General features: G+C 46.9%; 1 protein-coding gene across 3 annotated transcripts in view; it reads right to left on the minus strand.

Moving 5' to 3' along the window:
- cttnbp2 (cortactin binding protein 2) overlaps window positions 1-14,548 on the minus strand; it is a 72,369-nt gene that overhangs the window by 22,248 nt on the left and 35,573 nt on the right. For all 3 annotated transcript variants that reach the window (XR_001321272.2, XR_006759662.1, XM_014147842.2), the window contains exons 3-5: window positions 7,392-7,619; window positions 2,643-4,098; window positions 257-463 (exon numbers count right to left, since the gene is read on the minus strand). Coding sequence is in view for 1 of the 3 variants with exons in the window: in XM_014147842.2 (XP_014003317.2) it covers window positions 257-463; window positions 2,643-4,098; window positions 7,392-7,619 (1,891 nt within the window). In the remaining 2 variants the exon portion in view is untranslated. The remainder of the gene's footprint in view (window positions 1-256; window positions 464-2,642; window positions 4,099-7,391; window positions 7,620-14,548) is intronic.

Here is a 14,548-nt window from a genome sequence, read left to right on the forward strand (position 1 = left end):
CTAGTTACCTCCACTTACATGCGCATACTGTATTACCTCTACCTCGTACCCCTGCACATTGACTCGGTACTGGTACTCCTTGTATATAGCCTTGTTATTGTTATTTTGTGTAACTACTTCCTTTTTATTTTGCAAATATTTTTCTTACTTTTGAAACTCTCCATTGTTGGGAACGGGCTCGTAAGTAAGCATTTCACGGTAAAGTCTACACCTGTTGTATTCGGCGCATGTGACCAATAAAAGGTGATGACTGTACCTGTGTGTCCGTTTTGAGCAGCAGAGAACAAGGCAGAGGTTGGGTGGCCTTCAAGGTGACTAATATTATCCGTTGGATCTCGGTTAAGCAGCATTGACAATAAAGTGACATTTCCCTGGGAAGCAGCTTGGAGGAGCAGGGGGCGCCCGTCGTCCAGGGCAACGGGCCCACCGCAGGATAGCGAGGGGACTATGGAGGGACACCAGCCTAATGGGAGTTAAAGGGGACACAAGGTTTAACATGGCAGGGAAGCTGATAGAGAGGAGCTGGAAGAAGAGGGGGAGGGACAACAGCTGGGAGTTCAACAGCACAAAGACTAGTCTAGTTACAGGTCAAAAGAGAAAGCATGAGTCTATTGATAACCAAGTGGATTTAAAGAGTTTGTTCCCTTTTGCTACATATGACCTAGTAAGCAACGACATAGACTAAGTTGCCTTTCAGAACAGGTGGACAAGTCATGGAACCCAGGTGTAGAATAGAGGGCACTTTTGTCATCGCAACCAGGTGACCGCCCAATCGTCCATCCATCCATCCATCCGCCCAACCACAACAATCCCCATTCACACGTGTATTTAATGTCAATCAACACACCAACCTCATCCATGCACAAACCGTTTAGCATGTCAACAACAGCGTTACTTAGCAGGATGTGGTGTGAGCAAAGAAAAAAAGGTAAAGAGGAAACCCTAACACGATTCAGTAAAGGACAAGAAAGAAAGAAAAGCCAATAGCCTACTTTTAATTTGCAACTAAACAGCATAGGCCTAATATAATTCAGCTCTAATCTACCGTGCTGTAAAATGCTAAAAACCCTGCTCTATAGACGGGGTGGAAGGGAAGGCGAAGGCCGTTGTTAGCTACAGCGCTACAAATAAAGGGACGCGGTGGGTTATTTGACACTCCTCAGGACAAACGGGTTCAAAAAGTGGGCCGTGTGGAGCAAAGCGAGCGGAAGACCTTTCGAACACACCCTTGTCTGATAGACTGAAAAGGAGAGGGGGGGGGGAAGGAGGGGGGGTAAGTATATCAGCAGTCAACCGTTTCCAAGACAACGGGTAACAGAGACCACTACCGGTGATATTACAAATCGGGCGGTTAGTTTGGTCTTCCGAGTCGGAAATTCAAATCTGTCTCGCCGCCGTGGAGTCAGACGTTGTATAGTAATATAGTCTTAATAGAAGTGTGTTTTGGAAATGATACAATTACCTCAACATATTGAAACATTGAGACAAATTTGACTTGGATAAACAAAACAAACAACAACAAACTTTGGGACTGAAACTCAGCGAAACTGTACCTCGGTGATCTGAGAACAGGACCATTAACCCAAAAAGCAAATGTATCACTTCATGAAGTAATGTGGGGATTAAAATATTGCAAAATGTCAAAAGAAAACGGCGAAATCTGTACTAAAAACTAATGAGCACCATCACTAGTCTGTTTCAGTCAGTGTAGTTGGAAACACTTCTCTCACAGTGACATAAAAACTAAAAAAGACAACAAAAAAAACAGGACTTGCATCACGCAACTTCTCTACTTGATTGCTTGGGAAACGGTTGTGGGAAACCTTTTTTCAACCAATTGCGACAATAAAACACACGTTGCAGTATAAACAAGTAGTAGAACAGCATCAACATTCGTAGCACTGTCAACATACATATAATAGGTACATCAAAACAGAGTGCTGGAGTTGACACAGGAAGGGAAATGCAATGGTCAGTGGGAGGGGTTAGTGAAGGGTAAACAGGAAATGTGCAGACAGGAAGTGTGCAGGGAAGGTGGAGTGATGAAGAGGAAGAAGGGTCAAGGGTCACAGGTATCATGCTGGTGGACGATGAAGGGGATGAGGGGAGAGAGCAGCCACTGGCATCAGCTTCAGAGATGAGGGTTACTCATAGGAACCCTACACACCCTATTTTGAACAGGGAAAACTAACCTCAAAACCTCAAGAAACAGTGGAGCAACACTCCTAGTTCCTACAGCCGGAGCAAGCTAGCCTAGCATCTGACCCTTTTATCCAGGCACGTGATATTAGCCTGCCACTGGTCTGTTTACAGCTGCTAGCTAGGGGATAACGTGTCAGAATAGGTCTATGGAGAAGCAGGGAGACGACAGGCTCCTGAAGGAGGGGGGAAGAGAATTAAGTATGCGTACAGAGAGATCAGGTCTCAAGCAATCGTTTAGGGCCAGGAGGGACAAGAGCTAAACTTGACTGACCCTGCTCTGTTGTGTTCGCCTCTGGACTCCTGTGGTTAAAGCAGGTTCCCTATATCCCGAACACTGCGCTAAGCTAGGCTAACCTAGCATTGGAAAGATAGTTGGAGCGGAGAGGTAGAGGTAGAGGCAGTAGGGGGAGAGCGGTAGGGGGAGCGTGGTGCCCCTTTACCTGATGCTGTTGCCAGGGGGCTGCCTGGGGCACGGGGGCTACGGGATGGAGCGCTAGCGGAGGAGGAGGGGTTTATGGAGGAGGGGCTACTGACAGTGATGGCGGCGCTGGTGGGGGGGCACTCTGCACATGCGGCCTGGTGCGGCCCCCTCGCGGGGGGGCAGGCACCCACCTGAGATGCCGTCAGGGCTGGGACCAGGTCCAGGGCGGGTTTGGGCGGCAGCTGGGGCGTAGCGGGTTTTAACCCCACCCCGGGGGAGCGGCTGCCGTCCCCCACCACTTTGATGGGTGGGTGGGGAGGGGATGGGGTCTGGGAGAGGCCCGGCTTTTTGGGCGGGATGGGGGGCGGGTTGCCCCGGTCGATCCTGGCCACGGTGGGGGACTTGAGGCCAATGGGGTGGCCCAGGCGGCCGGGGAAGGGGCCCCCCTCCGAGGTGGAGTGGGGCAGGCCGGGACGGAGGGCACTGGGGCCCCCTGCTGGGGGGCTGGTGAAACGCGAGAGGACCTGCGTGACGGTGTGGCGCGCCTGCTGCTTTGCGGCAAAATTGTCGCGGTTGGTGGGGGAGAGATCGCGGGACGGCGGGCTGCTGTGGGAGGCCGTGCCATTTTGGTCCTGCTCCTGGAACTTGTAGCGGGCAGCCTGGACGCGAGGGCTCACCCCCATGGGCAGCGCTGGAGTGGGGGCAGGGGAGTGAAGTCCCCCGTGGGGCGTCTGGCCCTCTGCTCCATTCTCCCCCGTTTGAGGAAGTCCTCCTGAGCTACTGTGGACCAGCCCCCGGCCTGCGCTGGGCGTCTTGGGCAGGCTGAGGCCCGCGTAGTTGGTGGGAGTGGGTTTGACAGGGATGGTGAGGGGGCTCGGCTTCTTCTGCCCCTCGGCCTCTGGAGGGCCGGGATCTGTTTGGCAGGAGGCCGTCCGGGATATGACGGGGTCCGTGGCCACGGCAACAGAGACCGTAGGTTTGGGCGGTGGCGTGTTGGTGGCAGCGGTGGGATCCACAGCAGCAGCACCCGGTTGGGCCGAGACCCTTTTATCATCCTTACCCTCTTCAACATCTTGACCGTCCTTACTGTCCCGTTCAGTCCTGAGCTGCTCTACCAGTCGGCGCAGGCTCAGGCTCTCCGTCTCCTCTCGGCCCAGCCTGGCGCGCAGCTGCTCACGCTCTGTGTCCAGCTCTGACAGTTGCTTCTCCATCTTGGCCTCCAGCTGTTGTCCGCGTTGCCTCTCGGCCGTCAGCTCCTCCTGCAGCCGCCCGGCCGAGCGGCCCTCGTCGTCCAGCCGGGCGGAGATCTCGTCGAAGCGCTGCGACTCCTCCACCACGCGGGTGGCCAGCTGTTTGCACTCCCGCACCAGCATCATCACGATGTGCTTGTTCTTCTCCCGTTCGTCCTTCAGCTGGGCGGTTAGTTTGCGGTGCTCCTGCTCCAGACTCTGCAGTTGCAGTTTCTCCAGCTGCAGCTGAGAGACAAGAGACCACAAGCCAGTCAAGGGAGATGTCGTTTAGAAAAAGAAAACACACACACACACACACACACACACTGTATTGTCAGACACACAGACCGAACAACACACCGCTATCCCAAACACAAACTGTACAAATGATCTCAAACATGGAAACTCAAAAATCACACACACGTTATCTGCACACCCTCACACAATTGCGTAACAACATACACACGCGGTCAGATCACACCTACACCAAACATCACAGATATCAAGCACACATATCTACTACCCTCATCTGGTATATCCTTTGCAAAACATACACGGAGTATAGCAAACACGAGGAACACCTTCCTATTATTGAGTTGCACCCTCCCCCTTGGCCCTCAGAACAGTCTCCATTCGTCAGGGCGTGGACTCTACAAGGTGTGGAAAGCGTTCCACAGGGATGCTGGCCCACGTTGACTCCAATGCTTCCCACAGTTGTGTCAAGTTGGCTGGATGTCCTTTTGGGTGATGGACCATTCTTGATACACAAAGGAAACTTAAGTGTGAAAAACCCAGCGGCGTTGCAGTTGTTGACACAAACCGGTGCGCCTGGCACCTACTACCACACACCGTTCAAAGGCACTTAAACCTTTTGTCTCGCCCATTCCCCTTCTGAACGGCGCACACACGCAATCCATGTCTCAATCGTCTCAAGGCTTAAAAAGTCCTTCTTTAACCCGTCTCCTCCCGTTCATCTACACCGATTGAAGTGGATTTAACAAGTGACCTCAATAAAGGGATCATAGCTTTCACCCGGTCGGTCTGTCACGGAACGAGTAGGTGTTGTTTTGTATGCTCGGTGTACATCATGTCACACTCACGCCGCCACATGATCTACGGCACGTCACATATAACCACGTAGGCCCGGCGTCTCACACACATTAACTTTGCTCCCTCCTTACTCACACGAGAGCGCCTCCCTCAAATCACGGCCAGAGTCGAGAGCCCAGCTCGCCAACACACTGAAATCAATATGCTCACTTTCTGAACTGTGGAGGTGCTCTCTAGGCTCCTTCGCGTTTGTTGAAACTATTTCCTTAACCAACCTGGTCTGAAAAGACTTGAAAACACGACAACCCCTACAACGGAATTAAGATGATCTAGAGCTACAAAGAGCTACAAAACTTTCAGGAAACGCCACTTGGCAATAATTGCAAGCTGACATTGTATGTTCGAAGGACAAGGTGAATAGTAGCGATCAACAAACTGAACAAGAATGAGGAACATTTCTGCTCTCCGTGTCTCTCCCTAAAAGACCACAGAATACAAAACAGACCCATTTGAATTCAGCAATAACAGTCCTCCATTTTAGAATATTGATTTAATCATAATTCAGAAAGCAAAAGACCTCATTTACACAAACAGTCAATATGCAAAATATCACACACACAACGGAGCAGTTATTGGAAGAATGGCGCTCACACGAAATTCAAACATCTGATTGAATTTCGATGACTTGTCAACCCCGGGCGACTATATCTGGAGCGTGGCTGCTATTGTTAGCTGTGCGTTGGCAGCGAGGGTACAGGCTTAGCCGGGCTTTCCGAGCGATTGCCTGCCCCGCTGCTCTAACGAGCGCAAACAATGAGGCTGATATCCACTATGCCTGCCTGCTACCCCCCCCAAAAAAAACGACCCCTTGTAATCCTCACTGGAGCGAGCACACATCTCGGGCTGATCGACTGAGTCCCTGTTACGTCACTCCTATGAAGCTGAATAGCTCCTACGGCATGAAGCTGAATAGCAACAGAATGACATCCTACTGAAATGAAGCACTTCCAACTGTACCATCTGTAGTTCGGTGAGATCTGTTGCCACGAGGAAACACTCATTTCTCCCATTTAGGAGTCGGGTCTTGCTAGAGTAGAGTCTATATTATCCCTAAAGGACCATTTGATTTACTTGTATTGTCCACTCGATGTGTACACCTCACTGGCAAGACATGCCACCTCATGTATTGGACCTGTTCCTAGTGACTCATTCATAATGCATTATGCCAGTACACACACACAGCCTTACCCTCTGCCAGGCAGGTGAGCGGAGTGTTACATACGGATCAATGGCACCGGGCCTTTCAGCTGGCTTTAAAACCCATTCATATTTCAAGAAGCTTACTCAGAGAAACATGACTTTGTATGGGGTCGGCGTGAACATAGTATAGGATAAAAAGTTGTTTCTCATTTTTTTTGTTTATGTTACAGTGTTATTATTCACAGACCAGCGATAACGATTTGTTTGGCGTTCTCGTTGTTGTCATGTTCTGGTTTGTGGCAGATGAAACGGCTAGCTTCATCCAGACAATCGTGTGGCCTGTCACCATGACGAAGGCAGAAGGTTGGGGGAGGTGGTTTATTCCAGGAGGGGGGTATTGGGAAAATGAGCCAAGAGCTTGTAATGTTTTAGACTCTATGCTGTGCTGCTGTAGTGACATTGAGTCAAAATGGAGCGGCTGCAGGTTTCATTGTGTCTCAGTGGCTAAACACAAACAGCAGGGTCATGTTGAGTAGGGCGCACCGTAGCAAAACGTTTTGCAACGGAATTAGCTAGTACGGAACAGGATCCTCTAAATACTCCTCAAATCACCTCTCTCTTCCTCTACCTTCCCCCTTCTTCCATTCTCTCCACATCATCCCCTGGCTGCTATCCAGTCTTGGCCTGGCTGGCTGGCTGGCTGGCTGTGTGTCTCACTGCTTATCTGGAGCACACAGCACAGTGCTGGCTAACAGAGGTGTCTCCGCAGCCACACAAGCCCGGTTGGAGAGAATCTCGGTCTCTGCTGGCTCTGTGACTGGTGGAAGGGTTCAGGAGTAGGACAAGGAAAGCAGTTCTCTCACATCCACACCCTGTCTTCCTCCCAGGCAAGCCCCATTCCACACACACCAACATTCTCTCTAACCATCGAAAAGTATACACTGCCCCTTCACACTCACCCTGCCAACCTCCCATACACACGCCCTTACGCTCAACCCACTCCACCCCTCACCCACTACCTCTGCTGGAATAGCACACAGAGAGGAGGGCGAAACAGGACAGAGACAGAACACATCTGGCCATGGTGGAGTTAAATCAGACAGACAGTCCTACATAGTCCAGGGACAGAGTAAGAGGTACAGCAGATACACACACTTGCTCTCTGACACGCTAACACACACATTCACACACTTGACATTAACCAAATATGGCAAAGCAACTTCAAATGCGTCACACACACACGGTTATCATAGTATAGTATTGTCTACACATAGCCTCCCATACCCTACCCTCTTTTGCCTGCTCTCGGCAGCTTCCAGCTCAGTGGACATCCTCTCCTGCATCTTCCTGCAGTGGGCCATGACAGCCTCCAGGACTGCGATGGGGCTGGAGCCCACCGGCCGGCGCTCCTTGTCCCCCCCGGGGACACAGTCAAAGTCCCTCTGCAGGGCCAGGAAGGGGTCGGTCAGACTGAAGTGGCCGTAGCGCTCCTGGAGGAACACCTCCTTCCGCCGCGCCTACGGAGAGATCGAGAGAGAGGGTTACGTTGAGTACGTCACTGACCAAGAATGATGTTCATACACACACACACACACACACACACACACACACACACACACAGAGCGAGAGAGAGAGACAGGGAGAGCGAGATACACAGAGCCAGATTGATGGAATTCTGTGATTCCTCCGTCTATGACCATTTGATTTGTACAACCAATTGGTTCTTAAAAGCCCGAAGGGCATTAGCTAGGTACACGTTTGACGATTACTACACGAGTTGATTGATTAGCATGTCTGTGGTCCTAAGTGTTACTAATTGCCTGCACACGCAGGGTCTCTACAAGTTAAGAACTGTCCACCCCCTACCCTAGACCCATATACATGTTATTGATGGGACCCAGTCTCGGCTCAGCCCCTTCACTTGCACTCTGGCCAGCCTTAGCTCAGTCCAGCCCCGCGGGTCGTGGGAAAGGCAAGTCCAGACGGTCATGCTGTGCCCACTGTGCCCTCTCTGGCGTGGGACAATTCCTAAGCTCCACTCTCCTGTCCAACCACTCAGTGCTACGGGAGCCATGATGTCTGTTAGATTACATGGGGAGATGAGAGGCAGGGGAAATGGTGTGTTTCATCTGTTAGTAATATCCTGGGTGGTTGTAACACAGACGGGCAGATAGATGAGACGATGGGCAGACAGGTGCCTGGGAATCTTTCCCCCAGTTATTAAGTACTTTTTATTGCGCCGGCATGATTTGGTATCAGGCAAGAGTCTTAATTAGACTTAAGAGCACCGGTGGGTGAATTTGGGGCACTGCTATGAGTAAGTGTCAGTTAGCCAATGCAGCTACGCTAAAGCTACTGTAGCCATTATTATCATCTAGGCCTTCGGGCAACTGTGTTCACCATTGACCACGTAATAACTGACCACGCGATCGTTGAGCTCACGAGCCAGTGACCAAAGGATCACAGACCGTAAACCACTTCAAACCAAACCCCTGGTTAAGCAACGAAAATGGTAAAACGCGGACAGTTTTAAGGACGAATCACTACTGTACATTCCTGGAGAGAAGCCGAAACCCTACATTCCTTCACTGTTCAGAGGAAAACGGGATCTCCCCTAGGCTAGGGCTGAACATGAAGCTCTCTCTACAATGTTACAGCGCTACATTCACAGTGTTCAATGTTCAGGGCATTGAGTTGTGTGTGCACAAGGAAAAAGGAATCATTTATGACAGTTGGTCTTGAAATCAAGCAGAAGGGGAGTGAGAAACAGAGAGAGAGAGAGAGACACACAAAGAGGTGAGAGAACAGACACAGAATGTGTTCCTGGGGGGTGGCTAGCTACTGTGTTCTTGTGGCCGATGCTTCGCCAAAGAAGGAGATGAAATCCACAGAACGCACACGCGCATTAAATAGGAATACTTTGAACACACATAAACAAACTACTGCATAGACTTGCTACACATGCGCGCACGAGCACACACACACACAGGGTAGGAGCAGGGCAGAGATTGATGGCGATCCCCAAACATTCAAAGGTATCTCCCATTACTCTGACCGTTAACTGTGAACATACCACAGAAATGGAGAGAGTGAGAGAGAGAGAGTATGGATGAGAGAGGGATAAGAAAGAAAGAGGGGAGAGAGAGCAAGCGAGAGAGAGTTGGGTGTGGGACATTGAAGATATGTGTGTGTATGAGGCTGCATTTACAAAGGCATCCCGATTCAAATCTTTTGCATATCTGATCTTTTCCCTAATGTGTAAATCAGTATAGATGTGGAGGGTGCAGTGAGGTCACAGACATCTGGTCTTCTCCACTGGGCTTTCACAAATCTCATCCCTAATTACAGGGGATCTACCATACACAGCCCCCGCCTCACTCACACACACGCTCCACTCACGCACACACACAGACGTTTAGACTAGAGGTCGACCAATTATGATTTTTCAACGGCGACACCAATTATTGGAGGACCAAAAAAAGCATTTATTTGTAATAATGACAATTAAAACAATACTGAATGAACACTTATTTTTAACTTAATATAATACATCAATAAAATCAATTTAGCCTCAAATAAATAATGAAACATATTCAATTTGGTTTAAATAATGCAAAAACAAAGTGTTGGAGCAGAAAGTAAAAGTGCAATATGTGCCATGTAAGAAAGCTAACGTTTAAGTTCCTTGCTCAGAACATGAGAACATATGAAAGCTGGTGGTTCCTTTTAACATGAGTCTTCAATATTCCCAGGTAAGAAGTTTTAGGTTGTAGTTATTATAGGAATTATAGGACTATTTCTCTCTATACCATTTGTATTTCATATACCTTTGACTATTGGATGTTCTTATAGGCACTTTAGTATTGCCAGTGTAACAGTATAGCTTCCGTCCCTCTCCTCGCTCCTACCTGGGCTCGAACCAGGAACACATCAACAACAGCCACCCTCGAAGCAGCGTTACCCATGCAGAGCAAGGGGAACAACTACTCCAAGTCTCAGAGCGAGTGACGTTTGAAACGCTATTAGCTCGCACCCCGCTAACTAGCTAGCCATTTCACATCGGTTACACCAGCATAATCTTGGGAGTTGATAGGCTTGAAGTCATGAACAGCACAATGCTTGAAGCACTGCGAAGAGCAGCTGGCAAACGCATAAAAGTGCTGTTTGAATGAATGCTTACGAGCCTGCTGGTGCCTACCATCGCTCAGTCAGACTGCTCTATCAAATCATAGACTTAATTATAATATAATAAACACACAGAAATACGAGCCAAACATATGACCAAACATTAAAATGGTCAAATCCGGAAACTATTATTTCGAAAACAAAACGTTTATTCTTTCAGTGAAATACGGAACCGTTTCGTATTTTATCTAACGGATGGCATCCATAAGTCTAAATATTGCTGTTACACTGTACAACCTTCAATGTTATGTCATAATTAATTACAGCCTTTGTTAGGAATAAATGGACTTCACACAGTTCGTAATGAGCCAGGCGGCCCAAACTGCTGCATATTCCCTGACTGCTTGCACGGAACGCTAGAGAAGTGACACAATTTTCCTAGTTATAAGAAATTCATGTTAGCAGGCAATATTAACTAAATATGCAGGTTTAAAAATATATACTTGTGTATTGATTTTAAAGAAAGGTATTGATGTTTATGGTTAGGTACATTGGTGCAACGACGGATTTGCCGTTTAAATTTCTATATATCTATATATCTATATATCTATCTATCTATATAGAAATTTAAAACGGCAAATCGGTGTCCAAAAATACCGATTACAATTGTTATGAAAACGTGAAATCGGCCCTAATTAATCGGCTATTCCGATTAATCGGTCGACCTCTAGTTTAGACTGTCTCAACATGGGGTTATTAGGAGACTCTGACTTAGGGCTGGGCGATATGGACAAATTATCTAAAAAACTTGTTTCAGCATTTTCATAAACATCTGCATTTCCCTGCACTCATTGAGATCATTCCCACGTAGGGCTGCACGATATGGGCAAACAATCTAGGCTTTATTTTGAACCAAACCTTGCAATTGCGATTTGACTTGTGATTTAGAGCAAAACACTTGGATGAACTGTTGGAATCATGGAAATATAATGAGTATTCTAATTCTATAGTTAGAATATAATATTGGGTACTTTGAATACAGTGTTTGACATGACAACAAATGAAAATGCCAGGGAGTTATTGTGACAGAGTAGAAACCAAAGTGTTGTAACAAGTGTTCCTAGGGGACCCTATAATCTTTATATACATTGAATGTTCTCTCTTCGCTACTTCATGTAGCTAACATATTCTTGCTTCGCGTATGCCTTTGATTTAGAATGTACTGTCAAACAAAAAACATGCAGGTGCAGATCTACACCATCACTGGTATTATCAGGCTATGTGGCTAGTTATGTTCGCTCTGACTCAGTACAATTATTAGCTAGCTTGCGATTAGCATTAGCGATTAGAATTAGCGTCTAACAAGATTTAGACCCAATTCACTAAGACCAACTAGTGGCTTTCAGACGTAAGAAACAAACTAATAGCGTAATTATAAAATGCTAGTGGACTTCTATTAAGAAGCAAAAGTGACAACGCCATCGTTGTCATCAACAGTGTTGCATGTGCTACATTAACCACGCAGAGACTGAACGCAAGTATCTCATGGTCGAGGAACTAGGGCTAGGTCTTTGTGGGTAGCGGCATTGGAGAGAGATGACTCAAGTAAACTATAAAAATTGACTTTACACGCGGCGTATCACATGTAACACACCAAAACATTCAAAAACCCTTATAAAAAGTGAAGTGCATCAATACCGGTTTTTCGTAAAATATGGTATACCGTCCAGCCCTACTCTGACTACTCATCTGGTTTGTATAAAGAGGATAAATGTGGCCAGTTGTTAGCAGGTAAATACATGGGCATTCTACTCTACGATACTCCGTGTTTTGATGCCATTACGCTCTACTCAATACAGTGCTCTTAGGGAAACTCTAGGGCACGTTAAGTAACTAACAAGCGGGAAATGATGTTTACCTCAACAAATAAACAGCCAGTGGCATCTGAGATGAACGCTGGTTACAGATGCCATCTGGGGGGGTGAGAGGAAATGGCTACCTCAGGGTGGCCAGACCAGCACAGGCTAGTAAGCGTCGCATGACCTGCAGATAACCTCACCAGTGGCAGACCCTTTCTACTGTTAATTAATGATTCATAAGTGCTTAATAAATGCTTTCTGTGGTTAATAAGTAGTTAATAAGTATACTTTAAGGAACAGGGCAAGGTCCACAGCTTTATATACACGCAGGTTGGAACACTTGGATGCGGACAGAGCACAAAACAAGACCGAGTCACACTACACCATAGGGTCGGCCCTATAGTGTGAATCTGGAATAAGAGCGCTGCGCTCTAATAAGTCCTGCAGGAAATGGAAAGCTATCTATTTCCTGGTGAGCAGGAAGAGGTCAGGGGGTGTTACACTAATACGCCTCTATGGTGCCGTGAGAGGACCAGTATAGCGTGACGAGAGGGATGGTGGAGCGACCGGTTAGATCCTCAGAGAGCTCATCAGCCTTCAGTCTCCGAGCCCCTCAAGGCCTCATTGGTCCTATTGATACTCTCTACTGGAGGTCCTTTGACAAATGCTGAAGACAAATGTGCTGTTATCATGGCTGTAGTGTCATTTAGAAAGGATACTTAAATACCTCCCCGATACTGTACTTACATAGTACACCGGGAAACAATATGCGTAGGAAAAAATATTATTAGAGTGGAATTGACAGTCGGGGGAGATTTATTGATGGAAAGTTGTACAGGGGGACAATAGTTTTGCTCCCTGGTGTGCTTAAGGATAAGGTGTTTTTTATTATGTCCAAGGTCAGTTGTTTTGACTGCGGGTGGATATACCTGCACGCCTGTGGTATTTCCTAGCAGAGCCAGATGTTTAACACTCCCCATTATGTATGTATGTATGTATGCATGCATGTATGTATGCATGTATGTATGTATGTATGTATGTATGTATGTAGAAGTCAGAAGTTTACATGCACCTTAGCCAAATACATTTAAACTCAGATTTTTCACAATTCCTGACATTTAATCCTAGTTAACATTCCCTGTCTTAGGTCAGTTAGGATCACCACTTTATTTTAAGAATGTGAAATGTCAGAATAATAGTAGAGAATTATTTATTTCAGCTTTTATTTCTTTCATCACATTCCCAGTGGTTCAGACCCATTTGCGACCAAGCTTTAACTTCCTGACTGATGTCTTGAAATGTTGCTTCAATATATCCATATAATTTTCCTCCCTCATGATGCCATATATTTTGTGAAGTGAACCAGTCCCCCCTGCAGCAAAGCACCCCCACAACATGATGCTGCCACCCTCGTGCTTCATGGTTGGGATGGTGTTCTTCAGCTTGCAAGTCTCCCTTTTCCTCCAAACATAACAATGGTCATTATGGCCAAACAGTTCTATTTTTGTTTCATCAGACCAGAGCAGAGGACATTTCTCCAAAAAGTACGATCTCTGTCCCCATTTGCAGTTGCAAACCGTAGTCTGGCTTTTTTATGGCGGTTTTGGAGCAGTGGCTTCTTCCTTGCTGAGTGGCTTTCAGGTTATGTCGATATAGGACTCGTTCTACTGTGGATATATATACTTTTGTACCTGTTTCCTGCAGCATCTTCACAAGGTCCTTTGCTGTTGTTCTGGGATTGATTTGCACTTTTCGCACCAAGTACGTTCATCTCTAGGAGACAGAACGCGTCTTCTTCCTGAGCGGTATGACGACTGCGTGGTCCCATGGTGTTTATACTTGGGTACTATTGTTTGTACAGATGAACGTGATACCTTCAGGCATTTGGAAATTGCTCCCAAGGATGAACCAGACTTGGAGGTCTACAATTTATTTTCTGAGGTCTTGGCTGATTTCTTTTGATTTTCCCATGATGTCAAGCAAAGAAGCACTGAGTTTGAAGGTAGGCCTTGAAATACATCCACAGGTACACCTCAAATTATGTCAATTAGCCTATCAGAAGCTTCTAAAGCCATGACATAATTTTCTGGATATTTCCAAGCTGTTTAAAGGCACAGTCAACTTAGTGTATGTAAACTTCTGACCCACTGGAATTGTGATACAGTGAATTATAAGTGAAATAATCTGTCTGTCAACAATTGTTGGAAAAATTACTTGTGTCATGCACAAAGTAGATGTCCTAACCGACTTGCCAAAACTGTAGTTTGTTAACAAGAAATTTGTGGAGTGGTTGAAAAACGAGTTTTAATGACTCCAACCTAAGTGTATGTAAACTTCTGACAACTGTATGTATGTATGTATGTATGTATGTATGTATGTATGGCACAGTACTGTACTGAAAGTATTAACAGTATAGGCAGTCTATTTCGGAGTGTATCCATGTAGTCCTACTACTAACAGAG

Source organism: Salmo salar, chromosome ssa16, assembly GCF_905237065.1.
Source record: "Salmo salar chromosome ssa16, Ssal_v3.1, whole genome shotgun sequence".
Taxonomy (NCBI): domain Eukaryota; kingdom Metazoa; phylum Chordata; class Actinopteri; order Salmoniformes; family Salmonidae; genus Salmo; species Salmo salar.